This window comes from Podarcis erhardii (genome assembly GCF_964252035.2).
Source record: "Podarcis erhardii genome assembly, chromosome: 7".
Taxonomy (NCBI): domain Eukaryota; kingdom Metazoa; phylum Chordata; class Lepidosauria; order Squamata; family Lacertidae; genus Podarcis; species Podarcis erhardii.
This window is the reverse complement of record NC_138511.1, coordinates 30,430,806-30,446,536: the sequence shown is the minus strand read 5'-3', so window position 1 is coordinate 30,446,536 and position 15,731 is coordinate 30,430,806. Positions and strand designations below refer to the sequence as shown.

The 15,731-nt window shown below is 45.1% G+C and overlaps 1 protein-coding gene across 2 annotated transcripts in view; it reads right to left on the bottom strand.

The window, feature by feature from the left end:
• The window catches only part of CCDC30 (coiled-coil domain containing 30), a 22,640-nt gene extending 6,909 nt beyond the window's left edge, over positions 1–15,731 (bottom strand). Inside the window, exons 1-16 of one of the 2 annotated variants that reach the window (XM_081870842.1) lie at positions 15,626–15,731; positions 15,326–15,516; positions 14,221–14,310; positions 13,456–13,609; positions 11,670–11,723; positions 9,439–9,554; positions 8,432–8,542; positions 7,827–7,918; positions 7,176–7,368; positions 4,154–4,246; positions 3,862–3,987; positions 3,475–3,591; positions 2,993–3,162; positions 2,197–2,443; positions 928–1,089; positions 97–306 (exon numbers count right to left, since the gene is read on the bottom strand). In XM_081870842.1, the coding sequence (XP_081726968.1) occupies positions 97–306; positions 928–1,089; positions 2,197–2,443; positions 2,993–3,162; positions 3,475–3,591; positions 3,862–3,987; positions 4,154–4,246; positions 7,176–7,368; positions 7,827–7,918; positions 8,432–8,542; positions 9,439–9,554; positions 11,670–11,723; positions 13,456–13,609; positions 14,221–14,310; positions 15,326–15,516; positions 15,626–15,716 (2,217 nt within the window). In that variant the 5' untranslated portion in view covers positions 15,717–15,731. The remainder of the gene's footprint in view (positions 1–96; positions 307–927; positions 1,090–2,196; positions 2,444–2,992; positions 3,163–3,474; positions 3,592–3,861; positions 3,988–4,153; positions 4,247–7,175; positions 7,369–7,826; positions 7,919–8,431; positions 8,543–9,438; positions 9,555–11,669; positions 11,724–13,455; positions 13,610–14,220; positions 14,311–15,325; positions 15,517–15,625) is intronic. The other variant, XM_081870843.1, reaches the window with a different exon arrangement.

The window sequence follows — 15,731 nt, the reverse complement described above, 5'->3', positions numbered from 1 at the left end:
GTCTAATTTTTTTAACCAAACAAATACTTCTGCAACTCTTCAGGATGGCATTGTCGAAAGCAGCTTGGGACCGTGAACCCAGCTGTGGCCACTGACCTTTCTCTCAGCCTCAGTGGCCCTGGCTTTCTCCTGGGCGATCTTCTCCCTCAGGCCGCTCAGCTGCTTGGCTGCCTGCGTCTGCCTGAGCAGCTCCAGCTCCAGCTCTTTGACCTTCTGCTGGCTGAGCTCCCACTGTGAAGTGAGTGACGAACAGGCCTTGGCGGAGTCGGAGAGCTTCAGCTGCATTTGCCTCAGCTCGGCTTTGACCTGACAGGGTGGGGCAGAGAAAAGGTGGTACTTTCAGGAAAGCGGGACAACAAAATGGCAGTTCGCTGATAACTGTCCAGGCCCTCATTGCCAGGCAAAGAACTCCAACTCCCAGCTATGGGTCTGTCAAAGGCTTCAGCACTCAAATCGGACTGGGACATGAGGCAAACAGGAGGTGACACGGTTCAGCTGTATTGATACAGGGCTAAGTGCAAGCTGAAATGGTGATCCAACAAGCAACACCTTCCGTTTGGAGAGCTATTTGAATGGCAAGACTAGGCAAGTATATGCCAACTGAGTCTTACTCAGAGGAGACCTACTGAGATTAATGGACCTTAAGTTAGTCATGTCCACTAATTTCCAAGGGTCTGCTTTGGGTGGAACTTGGTTGGCCACAGCCCACAAAATCCAGCTTGAAAGGGCCAGGAATAAGCAAGAAGCACCTCATGAATCGCATGATGAAAACTATGTGTTAGTCAAGTGGAGATGCTTTGGCCTAACAAAGCCAGGGCATAAATCTGTTCAATGAACACATGTCTTAAAAGGAGGAGGAAGAAGAAGAAGGAAGAAAAGGAGGAGGAAATAGAAGATACCTGCCCCTATGGGGATGGGGTCACCTACCTTGATGTTTTCTTGCTGAAGCAAGATGTTGCATTTCAAGTTCTTCTCCCTTTCGTACCTCAGCTCCTTCTCGGCGGAGCTGCTCAAGTTCTGGATGCGCTGAACATCCTGCCAGAGAAAATGCCCATCCTCCTTCTGCTCAGGTCTCTCCCCCAGCAGACCCTGTGAGACAGAGCAGAAGCTGTGAGGAAGGCAGCTGATACAGTTGCAGATGAATGCAGAGAGGAGCAACACAGGGCTTGGACTGGGACTGGCACCATTTCCCGCTCTCTGTGACACCACCTGAGCAGTATTGGCCACAAGAGTTGGGGACACGCCCAACACTGCCTAGGAGCCTTCTGGGAACCAAGTGATGCTCAGTAGCCAATACCTGCCACAATGCTCCCAGATCTGCTGAGCTCTCTCAGCCATACCAATAGATCACTGAGGGTTGCCAGTAGACCATGGGTTGTATACATTATCCAATGCAAGTCCTACTCAGAGTGGACATACTGCAATTAATGCATAGTTCAGCCATGGAACTTGCTTTCACAGGAAGCAGTGAAAGCCACCAACTTGGATGGCTTTAAAAGAGGATTAGAGAAATTCCTGGAGAAGGCTCTTGATGGCTACTAGCCATGCTAGCTATGCTGGAAATCACAAGAGGAAAGAAGGCTCGTGAGCTCTGGTCCTGCTTGCTGGTTTCCCACAGGCATTTGGTTGGCCACAGTGAGTACAAGATGCTGGACTGCTAGCCTGAGCTGCTAGCCTGCTCCAGCAGGTTCTTCACATGTTCTTAATGGGAATGACTAACTCAGGTCCATTCTTTTCAGTGGGTCTACTCTGCATAGGGCATAGTTGAATACATCCCTATACACCTGACTATGGACTATCCACCCATCAACAAAACATTAGGAAGAACTAAGAGCATAAGAGCTGTTCAACAGTGGAACAGACAACCTCAGGAGGTAGTGAAGTCTCCTTCTCTGGAGGTTTTTCAACAGAGGTCGGGTGGTCATCTGTCCAGGATTATTTAGCTGTTATTCTTGCATTGCTGGGGGCTGGACTATAGGACCCTTAGGGGGCCCCTCCCAACTCTACAATTCTAAAAAATAGCTTTGGAAAGTTCTAGGTTCCTCTGTTTACATCTGCATCTGCTATGATTCCATGTTCCTACTGAGATAACCCCCCCCCCCAAATCACAGCACTTTCTCTTTTTTGCAGGAGGCTGTCTTACTTTGGGGGACCTCTGTCCTGCAGAGAGGTATTTCATTCAGGAAGCCTTCTTACCTGCTTCGGCTCCCCATCTGTGCTCCCCATGGGAGCCTGTGTCTTGCGGGGTGGATTCTCTCCAAAGCCAGCCTCACGCTTCACCCTGACATTTGCCGTGCTCTTGGTGTTAAGCTGACACTGGAGATCCAGCATGTCTTTCCTTAACTGCATGTTTTCTTCCCACAGGCGTCTTCTCTCTTCATAGCTCTCCTTAACCTTCTTTTCTAGTTCCTCCGTTTTCTTCTTGCTCTCTAACAATTTAACACTTCAGGTGGAGGGGGGAGGGGGGAGGAGAGGAGAGAAAGAGGCCGACAGATATATGCCATTTACTGCAGCATAACCTATTAAAAATGGGGTGCGAGTTTTGTAATTCCAAGATAAGGGACAAAAATATAAGCATGGATACTTTCTGGCGTATTGGTGGCTTCTTGACATGGGCTGTGTACAAACCATCCACTTAAAGCACATGATATCCCCCAGGGAATCCTGAGAACTGCAGTTTGATAAGGGTGCTGAGAGTTGTTGGGAGACCCCTCACAGAGCTACAGTTCCCAGCACCCTTAACAAACTGCAGTGCTCATTTATTAGGGTGGTGGCGGGGAAAGACATGACTGCAAATGTGTTATCAGAGTGCTTTAAATATATGGTGTGGAAGTGAGCCAAGCCCTATTCAGAGAAGCCCTATGAAAGTCTTGTCTACTTATTTCAGTAGGTCTGCTCTGAGCAGGCCCGACAAGGGAGACAGCTCAGTATGCTTAGAAATGCATACATTGAGATAAAATATACATTTTAAGTCTTTATTTAGATATTTTACCGCAGCTGCTCTCTTTCTTCTCCCTGGCTGTGGATCTGATCTTCCAAAGCCCTCTCCTTAGCTGTCAGCTCAGGGCACATCCTCCGGCTTGCCAACGATATTTCCCCGGGTTTTTTCCCTTCTGTAAGAATGTGGTTGAGCTGCTCACATTCCTGGAAGAGCTCTGACACCTGCAAGGTTAGGAACACAAATATCCCAAGTTAAGAGCACTGACCAGGACCAAGTAAAGTGTGGCCCTAAAGGGGTGGGCTTGTGCAACTCAAACAGCACCCTCACCCTTCCAAATATCACATGGCAGTGTTCTGAAAATGTTGGGGGGCCTCACTCTGTAATGTGGCGTGGGTCTTCCTGGTTCAAGGTGAGGAGTGGGAGGCTAAGATCCAGTCAAAGTGTACTCGATGGTCTGTCTCAGCAGAAGGAAGCTTATTCATGGGCATTGTTTTCAAAGCACTTCTGATTACTAAGCTTCCCCCAAGGCTCACCTTCATTTCCAGCATCACATTCTCCTGCTGTAGTTTCTCAAGAGTCACGTGCAGAAAATCTCTTTCCTCAGCTGCTCCCCGAAGCCGCAGAAGCTCTGACTTGGAACTGTGCAGCTCCTGGTTGAACAGCCAAAGGAGTTAGCTGGGCTGGCTTGCAATGAGAGCTCTTTAGCTGGCAAATTACTGTTATAGTTTGGGGGGTGGGCTCAGTCTGGATGATACCCAGGGGTCCTTTCCAAGCCTGTGATCTTGTGTATGTGAGGCTGGAATCTCTAAAAGGAATCTTGCTGAACCAGTCAAACTATTTCCCTTGTCAAGGCACCAGCTCACCTAGTTCTTGGAGGCTTTCTAAAAGCAGCTGACAATAATAATTTGGGGACCACTCACCTTCTTTCCATCTTTCAATGCTTTCTGTGTCATTTCGAGGTTGCAGGCCAGCTGCTTCCTCCACTCTGTCTCCTCCAAGAGTTTGCTTTCCAGCTCTTCCACTTTCTCCCGCTTACTTTTCTCCACCTGAGACCAGTGAAAATTGCAACCATTGTCAGCCTGCTGAAAGGGGAGGTCTGCAAGTGTGGACCATGCAACCCAAAGGTGGTGGGCCTCAGAGGTGCAGCACCACCTTCCACCTCCTTCCCAATCTAGGGGCCCCCAAAACACCCCCTTCAACCTTGTTCCTTGCCTCTTGGGAATCTGCCACTTTGCTTGTTTCTTCGTCAGCCATATCGGATTTACTCTTCTGCGCTTTCCACAGTTCTGCCTCTAAACGAGAAATCTTGACACACACCCCAAACAAGAGGGAAGAGGTTTTATTTTTAAAAAAGAAGTGCCTTTTTTCAGTCCCCCAACCCCTTCACACAACTCCTGATGTTGGAATACATGGCTTGGGTGCCCAGGTTACCTGAAAGTTCATATGTCCAACTACAAGCCTGCCCTAGTTTTAAGATCCTCAGGTGAGTACCTTCTCTCCTAGAGGCATGGCTGGTGATGACATGAGAGACAGCCTTTTCTGTAGCTGCTGCCATATTGTGGAATTCCCTCCCAAGAGAGGTTACACCCTCTCTATTAACCTATCGCCAACAGGTTAAGACCTTCCTGCTCAGATAGGCCTTTGGAAACGAAGGGACAGATGATACTGACCTGAAGTCAGGGCAAACTGGATTTTAGTTGCTGGTTCTGAATGTGTTTTGATATATTTTAATGATTATTTGTATTTTATAACAATGTTTTTAAATGTAACCTGAGAGGTGGGATAGATGTGTTATATGTATTAATAAATTATATTTTAAGATGTGGTAGATATAATACTGAATATGCTTTAAACATTTACTGAAATTTCAGCAGCCAGTATTCTTTGTATTTTGATTTTGGGATTCATTGTTTAGATTTTTATGTTGTTTACTGCTTTGAGCTTCCACAGGAGGAAGGGCAGTATAGAAATGGAATCAATCAATCAATCAAAGAAAAGTTGGTTGAGAGTGTGAGCTGAGAACTCATGAGCTCAAACCTCACCTTCCCTCTGAATCCTTTGGAAAGTGGGCTATGCATCGCCACACATGTATGCAAAAAAAGGCCTGGCTTCAGGTGCCGGCATATCTCATGTAGCAAGGCCGGGTGCGATGCCTCTGCTTGGGACCACACAGGATCACTACCAGTGGGAAGACACAGCTCTGGGCTAAATGGAGCACAGGCTTGACTCAGGACCAAACAGAAAATACGTTAAACTGGGGCTCCAGATCCTGCTAAACTCCAGCCCCCATCAGTCCTAGCCAGCTGGGTCAATGGCAAGAGATGATGGGATTGCTGCATCTGGAGCACTGGTTCCATTCACCTAGGAGAGATATGGCTGTTTTTGGTTTTGCAAAGAACCCTCCATCAAGAGAGGAAACCCAGGACCTCGTGGTCTGGCCAAGGCCAGGAACTAGGCTTAGGAAGCAGCATTGGCCCTACAGTTAGGCCAGGGCTAAGGAACCTCTCTGAGCCCCCAGATGTTGTTGAACCACAACATCCATCACCCCTGACTGTTGGCCATGCTAGTTAGGGCTAGTTGTTGTCTAGGAGCATCTGAAGGGCCACCCTTCCTACAAAGCGAGGAAAACCAAATGAAAATACCTATGTGCCATGTTCTCTCACTGATCTCCTCCGATTGAGCTACTCCTGGGTATATTATGTTTCTTTCTGGCTCCCTATCACTGAAGTATTCCTGTAGCTCCATCTTATGAAGGGAGGCACATGAGGCCCTTGGCTCAGAAAGACTCCAATTGCTCTTGACAGTTGGAAACTGTTAGCTCAGCCTTATAGCTTCCAACTGTTTGGGGTTCTAGATCGCTTTCCTGCCAGGGAGATTTTCCCTGCACTGGACCCAGTGATCAAGCCCCACATCAGTCCTTTTTACCCATCAGCGTATATTCACCGACACAGCATACAAAAAATATGTTATGTAAGGGCAAATGGATGACAAGAATGTGCATATTTATTTATTCAGAAGCCTTCTGTTTCAAATTTTAAAATGCCTGCTGAAAACTCTTTTATTCTTCAGTCAGGCTTACTGCAGGCAGTTAAGAAGACATCTTTCCACAATAGTACAGTACGATAATTTCTTATTTTAACCTTTCAAATATGGTTTTTATTGTGTGGTTTTATGTGTAGATCACTGTGATTACTTTGGTATTTTTAAAATGAATTAGCACCATATAAATGTTTAAATAAATAAAACATACACCACTTGATTGTAAATTGGGGGAAAGTGTATATAATGCGTATGTAATGGGAAATGTGCCTGAATTTATTGAATAAATAAATAAATAAATCACAAACTGATGTGGAAAAGGGGTGAACTGAACTCAAGGTTGTTAAAAAAAAAGGAACCCAGAGAAATCAAAACTGATAGATTGTCTGTCATAATAACAGTAACAATAACAACAATAAAAAATTATTTATACCCCGCCCATCTGGCTGGGTTTCCCCAGCCACTCTGGGCGGCTCCCAATAGAATATTAAAAACACGATAAAACATCAAACATTAAAAACTTCCCTAAATAGTGCTGCCTTCAGATGTCTTCTAAAAGTCAGATAGCTGTTTATTTCCTTGGCATCTGATGGGAGGGCGTTCCACAGGGCGGGTGCCACTACCGAGAAGGCCCTCTGCCTCATGTCCCAGAATTTAGAGACTGTCTCCTCCCTCCAAATCCTACCTCAGCCTCTACCCTTTTTCAAAGTTCACTGCCTGCTTGCCCTCCAGTTCAACCAACCATTTCACACCGTACAGACGTTCAACAACAACACAAAATGCTTTGATGGTCAACAGGAGCCCAGCTTGCAAGCGTGTGAATTGGGCTTCAAAAGCCCCTCCTGGACCCCAAGGTCTAGAGGAAAGACAGCCCTATGACTTGCCTCAGTGGGAGATACAGGAAGCAGAAGGCTTATTCCATCAACTTTGCCAGAGGTCTGGCTCCACCAGGCACCTCCTGCCCCTGAAATGGGGCAGCTGATCATTATAGGAATAACTGTTTAGAAATTGGTGTCTGAGTTTTGATTTTCCTCTTCCCTCCCTTTCCCTTTTCCCTTGCATGTCATTTTTTAAAAAACTGTAAACTTTCGCAGGCATGGACTGTCTTGTTTTGGTTGTATGTGGGAGCCTTTGGGGCTGATGGGCGAGGTGTAAAAATGCTCTAAACAAGTAACACCTGGCCAGTCTGGGTTACCTTCCTCTGCAGTCCGTCTATCTCACACTCAAACTGTTCCCGCTCATCCTTAGTCTGGTTCTGTGTCTCCCCTAGGAGGGACTCCAGTTCCTCATTCCTCTCCACCAGGTCCTCGTGTTCCCGTTCCAACTTCCGGAGCTTGTGCAGGAGCTGTGAGTTTTGGCATTCCACGCCTTCAATGGCTTGGCGGCACCTACGTCAAAGTGAAACACATTGGCAGGAGGTCCCTGAAGCAGCTGGCACAGTTTAAGTTAAAGATTTGAAATTAATGTTGCCATCTTCAATTGGGCCCAGAAACTGACTGGCAATCAAAGGTGCTGTGGTACCTGATGTAACCTGAGATCCTACCAGTATCCACTGTGTGAATGGACCAAAGCAGAAATTCACAAAATGTAGTTTGTGGAAGCAAGGATCGTGGGCAATGAAACAACAGCGTCAAAGAAAGTGGCACAGTTACATAATTTAAGTGATCACAGAATTGCAGAGTTGGAAGGGACCACAAGGACCATCTAATTCAACCTCCTGCAAAGCAGGAATCTTTTGCCCAATGTGAGGCTCGAACTCACAACCCTGAGATTAAGAGTCTCATGATCTACCAACTGAGACTTGGTGGAAATCATTTGCTTTTTGACATTTGCTTAGCTTATTCACCTCTGATGAAGGGCCTTGTTATGTTCAGATTCTGAGGCAGCTTCGTCCAAAAAGCTTGTTTCTTCTTCAGCTTTCAGCTTTCCATTTTTATCCTGTGATCCAAGAAAATTTAGGAGCATTGTAAACTACCTTATATCCAGACAGACCACAGGTCCATCTAGTTCAGCCTGGCCACCAGCAGCTCTGCAGGTTTTCAGCCAGGAGTCTTTTCCAGCCCGTCTTGATATGACCTCATGCATGCAAAGTGGGGCCCTAACCACATTTTCCCATAGTTGCAAATCCTATTCAGTAAAGGTCCTCCTACAATGTTAATTAGAAACTTCCTTCTCCAATTACTTTTGTTCATCACAGCTAAAGAACATACTCTTTACAGTATGGCATAGAAGATAGACAAGACTGGGAAGATCCAGGTTCAAATCCCCTGTTGGCCCCAAAGCTCACTCAGGAAACATGGGCCAGAGACTCTCTCTCTCTGACTAACCTACCTCACAGGGTTGTCATGAGGATAAAAGGGGGGAATCAATTTATGCCACTCTTAACCTCCTTGGAGAATGCAGGGGACACAAAAATAACAAACAAACATGCAAACAATAAATTTAAAATACCTGCAACAAGCAGCCTTCTTGTTCTTTAGTTTGGTCTGTCCTGGCTAATACATATCTTGGCTCTTCCTCAGTCACCTGATACTTGGGAACCTCCTCATCAAGCTTTTCAGCCTTAAATGCCAAAAAGAAAGAAAAAGAGAAAGAGAAAGAGAAAGAGAGAAAGAGAGAAAGAAAGAAAGAAAGAAAGAAAGAAAGAAAGAAAGATTTCCAATGGTTTTCATTCAGAAGAGAGAATTCACATCCAACCTCTGCTCTTCTGGGCCAGTTCACCCAGGTTAGAAAGACCCCCTCAGAGCAATTCCTTGCCTGCTGAGGATTTCCCCCTCCAAAATGATCTTGCATAATCTCAAAACAGTTTCTCTCAGTTTCTCATTTTTCCATTCTTCAGTTCTCCACAATTCCACATCATTATGTAATTTTTTAAAGTAAGTTCTCATGAAAAAAGTACCAGAAGTTTGGTGTGTAATTCTCCTAATACACACATTTTTGCAAAGCAATCCCTCCTAATATAATACATTTTGTATGCTCCCCCTCCCCAATATATGCATTTATATGCAAACTTTACCCTAGTACTGTATAAGTATTTTTGTACACATTACTTGGCTGGAGAGCTGCCTTATAAAATTTAGAGACGTGTTAATAATGAAAACTGAATCAGAATTCTCCCCTATCCCTACTCAGCACTGAGAGGACCACCAAGCATGGGTAGTTGCAGTTAGCATTTTGGGTCGGCAGTATAATAGGGTCATTGGCACTTGGGCCATTGGCAACTGCCTGAGGATGCCAGCCCTTAGCGGCGAGCCTGTCTGAACAGATCAACACAACAGTTTAACTAAAAGCCAACCTGGTGCTCCAAAGGTTCACGTGCACAACCCCAACCTCCCCTGCCCTGTTCAGGTAAGCTGCAGCAATGCTGGTGATGGATGGGTGGCTCTTCGGCTCCACCACACACACCACACCGTCAACTATGGTCACTAGTACTCCAAACATTAGTGACCCAGACTGACCTGCTCCAAGAACATTTGTCTCTCCGAGTTGAGGAGTTGGACTCTGCTGCGTAGTGCCAGGATTTCTTGGTCCAATCGGGTGTTCAGCTCCCTGGCCTTCTGTAGCTCTGACATTTCTAAAGGCAACCAGGGGCTATGACCAGCAGGTATCCAAGTAGACGCTGTTCTACATCTCAGAAATGGCACCCTTTTGCATTTTGTGACAGTGGTTCAGGCCACGATTGCCAAGTTTAGGAAGTCTTTTATCTCAACAAGCTGGAATATTGGTATTCCAAGGCGTGGCATAAGCTAAAAGTGCCCAGGGGCCCAAGTGCTTCTTTGCCATAGGGTCTAATTTTATTTTATATACAGATAGAGAGGCTCAGGAGCATCAGGTCCCACAGGACCATGCGACTGTCTTGGGTTTAGTGCAGTTCAAGGTTACTTTTTATCTTTTTTCACATTAAAAAACATAATTGTTTTTTTTGTTTTTTGTTTTTGTTTTTTTTGTTTTTGTTTTTATGTTATGGAAGCCTTTGTAATTATAAATGACATATGCTTTCCCTCTTGGTATGTTTTATTACTGTATCCTCTACTTATTTGTTGGAAATGAGACAATTTAAAAAACAACAACGGGGAAAACTTGTTGGTTATTATTAAAATTCAATAAAAAAAATTGGGAAACAAGAAAAATTAATGACCCAGTTCTTTAGAGGAGGCACACAGCCTACGATGTTTACTCCACCAAAATCCTCCTATCATCACAGCAGTGCAAATTCCTGGACACATGACCAGGATATTGTTACTGAGTTGTGTCATACAAAGTGCTTTTTTCGGGGGGGGGGGCGGGACAGGGAGACACATATCCCTAAACATTTTGTGAATCCTTGTACTTCTGTCCATTTACTGTCTTTCTTTTCCCTGATTTGAACTATAAAATGGTGATTTTCATGAATCAAAATGAGAATATCCCTAAACATTTTTAAAGAAAAAGCACTGGTCATACCCCTGCTGGAAGAACCCTCTTCAGAGTTTAGCCGGGCGCTCCCAAAGCAAAATATCACAGGGGAGCAGTCAGTGAAGCCAACCAAAGCGATCCGGGGCCCTCGGGGGAACTAGCAAGCCAGCCTACCCTGCATGACACAAGTAGGCCCTTCTCAGGCTGCATTCAAATGACACTTTATTCTGTCTTCTTGACATTTCTTTACATGCTCAGTTTTCTGTTTTATTTGATCTTTCATCCAGCATAAAAACCACTTCTGGGAATCTAGTAGAAGTTTAATGCTCATCCATGTTAATTGTTTCCGGGGGGAAATACAGGTTTACCACTTCAGGCTCCTTCTGCCTAGAAGACTAGACGGTGGCTCTAGCCCAACCTTTCCCCCTGGCATGTTTTCAAGTACAAGGAATAACTGGGGGTTGAAGGAACATCCAGTCATGCCTCTTCCTACAATGTGGAGTGGTGCAGCTCAGATCCTAGTTGACTGCCCCAGTGAAAATGTCGTCAGAGAGGGACTGGGACTGAGAAATACATGGAGACACTGCTAGGCAAGGCCAGGATTTGGCTGTTGCCCAGAAACATTGATAGCCAATAAGGGGGAACCAATGAGCTGCCTGGGCAGATGCAGCTATGATGGAACCGAGCAGGACAGCACAATTCTCTCTAATAACAAACTCAGCTGGTTGAGTGCCAATAGGATCATGCTTTTAAAAGCCACAAAGAAATAAGAGAGGTACGCCAACATGCTTGTGGGGAATCCTAATGTTTGCAGAAGTACAAAAAAGAAAAGAAAGAAAAAAGAACAAGGATCTTAAGGAAAATCCTTGCGGGGGAGAGAAGGGGAAGCTAAGGGAGCAAACAAACCCTGAAATATTCTTCAAAATTTGTTCATTCACCCCATCCCCCCAAATTGCTAAGTGATTTTTAGGAAAAGAAAAGGAGATGAGGAATGGAACGGAGTATTCAGATCGTGAGCATGCTGGGGCAGGAGTACTCCATGCTGCCTCTAATACCAATTTCAAATGATGAGTGCGACATTTTGTTGCAGTTCCCCCCACTTACATCTCTGAAAACCAAATGCAGAGAAGGCTGTTGCCTTCATGCTCTGCTTGTTAAATGCTCTGCTTGTTAAACATCTCTTTAGCCACTGCTGCAAACAGGATGCTGAACCAGATTGTCCTTTGGTCCAATACAAATCATAATTATTCCTGCAAATGTGCTAAGCAAGTGATATAGGCAGCATGCAACTTACCACTGTCTTTCACCTTATTCGCCTCTTCTTTCAAGCTCTCTGCCATGGATGGAGCTGATTGAAAAATAGACCAGTTTTTGGGGGGTGGGGGGAGGAGAGTTAGAGATTACTGCTGTCCCTATAATTAAACACATACACAGTAAGTACAAACAGTTTGCTGGAACAGTGTTCTTCAATCTTGGGTCCCCAGATGTTGGGACTACAAAACCCATGATCCTGGTCAGGGATTATGGGAGTTGTAGTTCAAAGACATCTGGGGACCCAAGGCTGAAGAACGCTGCTAGAAGAACTGTCCCAGAAATCTCCGATCAGAGGGGTCTGTGTGCTTTAGGCAATGCTTCTCTATTTACTAATTTTTAAAAATCCATTTATTTATATTTTAAATGGATGTGTGTGGGGCACCAACAAACAACATTAAAGCAATTGCTAGGGACTAGCCATGTTCATCTATCATTGCAAAAACAAGAAATAATATTGTTGTTAACCCATAATAACCCACAGTGATCTATTAAAAGTGAAAAAGGTTAGGTATAGCTGCTTTGTTCCTAAAATAAATCAGGGATTCCATCTGATTTGTTTTGAAGAGGTAGAATAAATCCTTTACAACAGATTTCACAAATTATTAAAACACAGTTCTTCTTAATACATCACCCAGAAGCCCAAGTTTAACCTATAAAGCCTATCTGGATAAATTTCTAACCTTGAAACATGGAATGCCACAGAATAACATAAAATTCAAAATACTAAAAGCCATAGATACACAAACAAGTGCTAAAAAAGAAAACTCCACTTGCAAATTGTAACAGATTTCTCACTGGCTCAATGCACTCGAGGGTCACCCAGAAAATGAATCCACCAGCAGCTCTGATGGGGATCTGGCGGCGCACTGCTGTCGGGAGGCTGAGGCACATTGTGCAGAACGTGCCCTCTGAGGCAAAAGCTGCCCTAAAAAGAAATTGATCAACCAAAGCAGAGCAGGAGGTTGGACTGTGCTGAGCAGAGCAGCCAGTCTGGGACCCACACAAACTGAAAGTTCTATGGTGATTTTGCAACACTCTCTGCCTTGAGGGAAAAAGGAGTTTAGAGGGTCACATTCCCAACTTGTCAAGTTTTTTTTTGGGGGGGGGGCCCTCCTGGGGAGCCTCCTGTGTTTTACAAAACAGCTTCTACATATTTTTTCCTGGAAAGTAGCTATTTTGGGGACAGAGGCTGAATATCTCTCTCCTTGAACTCAGTTCCCAGATGAGAGTTCTTGACTGCCTTGAATGCAAGTTAGAAATCTGAGCTGGCACAGATACCAAAATGTGTGTCAGGCTGTGTCCATCCCCATTTCCTCTTGATGAAGATCACCTGGTCACAGTGGCCCACGCTCTGACAACACCCAGATTAGACTGCTGCAATGTACTACATGGGAGGTTGCCTTTGAAAACGTCTAAAAACTCTCTTGGATAAAATCAAAACAAAACAAACCATAAGTGCTACACCACTAGCTGTGGGTGGCTATATGGAGCACATCTCGCCATTCCTTAAACAGCAGTGCAAATTCTTGGACACACAACCAGGCCATTGAGGGCAAATAAAGAGAATAGATTTGTAGTCCCCTTGGCCATTGCCAGTATTTTTATATGTTAACATCATCTTAATGTATTCGTTTGTGTTTATATCTTATGTATGATGGGAGGGGAATTGACGTAATGTGGCATCTTCTGGAGAAGAAAAATGGATCACAGCCAAGGTCCACCAAAAAAGTTTGAGTTGTCAGTGGCTGCAAGCAGGTGGAACTCACCCAGTTTGCTCTGGTTTTCCTTCTGCGTGGCCAATTCTTCTGTCAGCCTCTGGATCTCTGCCTGCGCCAACTGCAACCTGTGTGTGGCTTCCTCCAGGTGCTGCTCAGTGTGCCTAAGCAAGGCACTTTGTCTAGCCAGCTCTTCAGCATGAGACTAAAAGACAAAGTACAATATTTAGAGGAGGGCCCTGGCTGGGGATGGCCTCTCTGCATCCTAGGTGCCAGAACCTTCATTTTTAACAGATGGACACAAGCGGGCAGAATTAAGGGCCAATGACATTGCTTCTCACTCAGGCCCTGTCGGGATGGGAAGGTGGTGGTGGGTGCAGCAAAGCTTTCTTAAAACTGGTGGCTTCATCTTACAATAGCACACAGCCCCTAGTACAGAGGTAGCAAATGTGGTGCCTTTCAGGATTACAGCTCCCATCAATTAAAACAAACAAACAAACAAAAATCTGTGGGCAAAATAGACCAATCTTCTCCTGACTTTGTACAGGACAGCTTCATAAGTTCACATAGATCTTCATCCCATAGGGGACTTTCCATTTCATTTCCCAAGGTTTCTGTCAGTGATGTGTCTGGTCCTTCCACTACAACTTCTATAGACAACTTTTTCCAGGAATTATGTGATACCTTAAAAAAAATCCATGCATGGCTGTCTTTCAATTGACACCATGTTACCCTTGATGCGCCCAAGATACATTACGATGCTAAGCAGCATGAGCAGAAGTGAAAAGGGTTGGACCAATTTCTTCTCTTTATTACTTTATGCATCATCTCTTTGGTGCACTGCATAGATTTCCGTTGCTCCTGAAGCTCATCTTCTAGTGTCCGCTGGATGTGATCCAACTGATCCTTAGACAAAAAAGAAAAAGGAAGAAAGAAAGAAGAATTATTAAAAATACATAACTTCACCAAAATACTTCCCCTTGCATTTCTTCGTAGTACTAATATAAATAACACGGAGAGTAAAAACAAACATAATGTTTTGTAGGGTGAACAGGTGCTATCTGAAAACATCTCTTCTGCTCCCTGAATATACATACTTCTCCCCTATCAATCTGGAGGGAAATTAACTGGGAAATCTTATGTTTTCCTGTCTTAGTAAGACCTGGAAACAAAATGGACAATATATTTTTTTTAAAGGAAAAAACCAGCTGAGGAGGCTAGCACATGAAGAACACAGGAACAGCCTGCTGGATCGAGCCAGTGGCCCATATAGTCCAGAATCCTGTTCTCACAGTGGCCAACCAGATGCCCCAGAGGGAAACCTGTAAGCAGGATTTGAGCACAAGAGCCCTCTCCCCTCCTGTGGCTTCCAGCAACAGGTATTCAGAAGCATGGCTGCCTCCATCTATGAAGGGCAGAGCAGAATCATTATGGCTAGTAGCCTTCAATAGTTCTCTCCTCCATAAGAGGTCACTAGTCTTCAGCTGCTGAGTCAGGACCCTGTGCAACAGGGTGGGGAGCCTGTGGGCCTCCAGATGTTGCTGGACTCCTGTTCCCATCAGCCTTGGCCAGCATGGCCAACAGAAGTTGTAGTCCTCACCAGAAACCATTGCTGATCTACAACACATCACCCCGAGACCTACCAGTAGATTGCAACCTAGCTTTTGTCCACCGCTGGTGCAGACAATACTGAGCAAGGCAGACCAATGGCATGACTCAGTATAAGGCAGCTCCCTATGATTCTAGGGCAGAAAATGCTGCCTCAGTAATCCTGGCCCCAAATGGACACCATGGCATTTTTGTTTCCGATGCTACACTTGAATGAAGACTATACTATGACTCTTTTGCAAGTTGTACTGGGAGCCTCTCAGGGCTTTAAGGCAGAATACAAAAGCATTCCAAATAAAGAAGGGTGATGTACCTGAAGCTGAGCAGCGCAAAGGCTTTCCAAACAGCTGGGGGATTGGAGTTTTTGCTCCAGTGCATCTATCTTCTCCAGCAGGGTGCTTCTCTCAACCAGCAAATAAGCAACCTGTTCACTGGGGCTGCTGTGGGTGATATCAAACAAGCCTTCCTGCTCCAACATTTCTTCCACTTCCTTCTGCTGAGATTCTGGTGGGGTGGGGAAGAAATGCACATCTAAGCATCCTAAAAAAAGAACCAGCTTTCTTGGAAAGAGTTGCTGGGCTTCAACACAAGGCCAGAGACAGGAAAGACACACCTCCAAGATCCATAGCCAAAGAGGCGGCTGCCTCCACGCCTGCCCAGAGAGCTAAAGGCAATTCAGCTGCTGCTTTGTTGTATTCACTCATTCCACTTCCATAAGA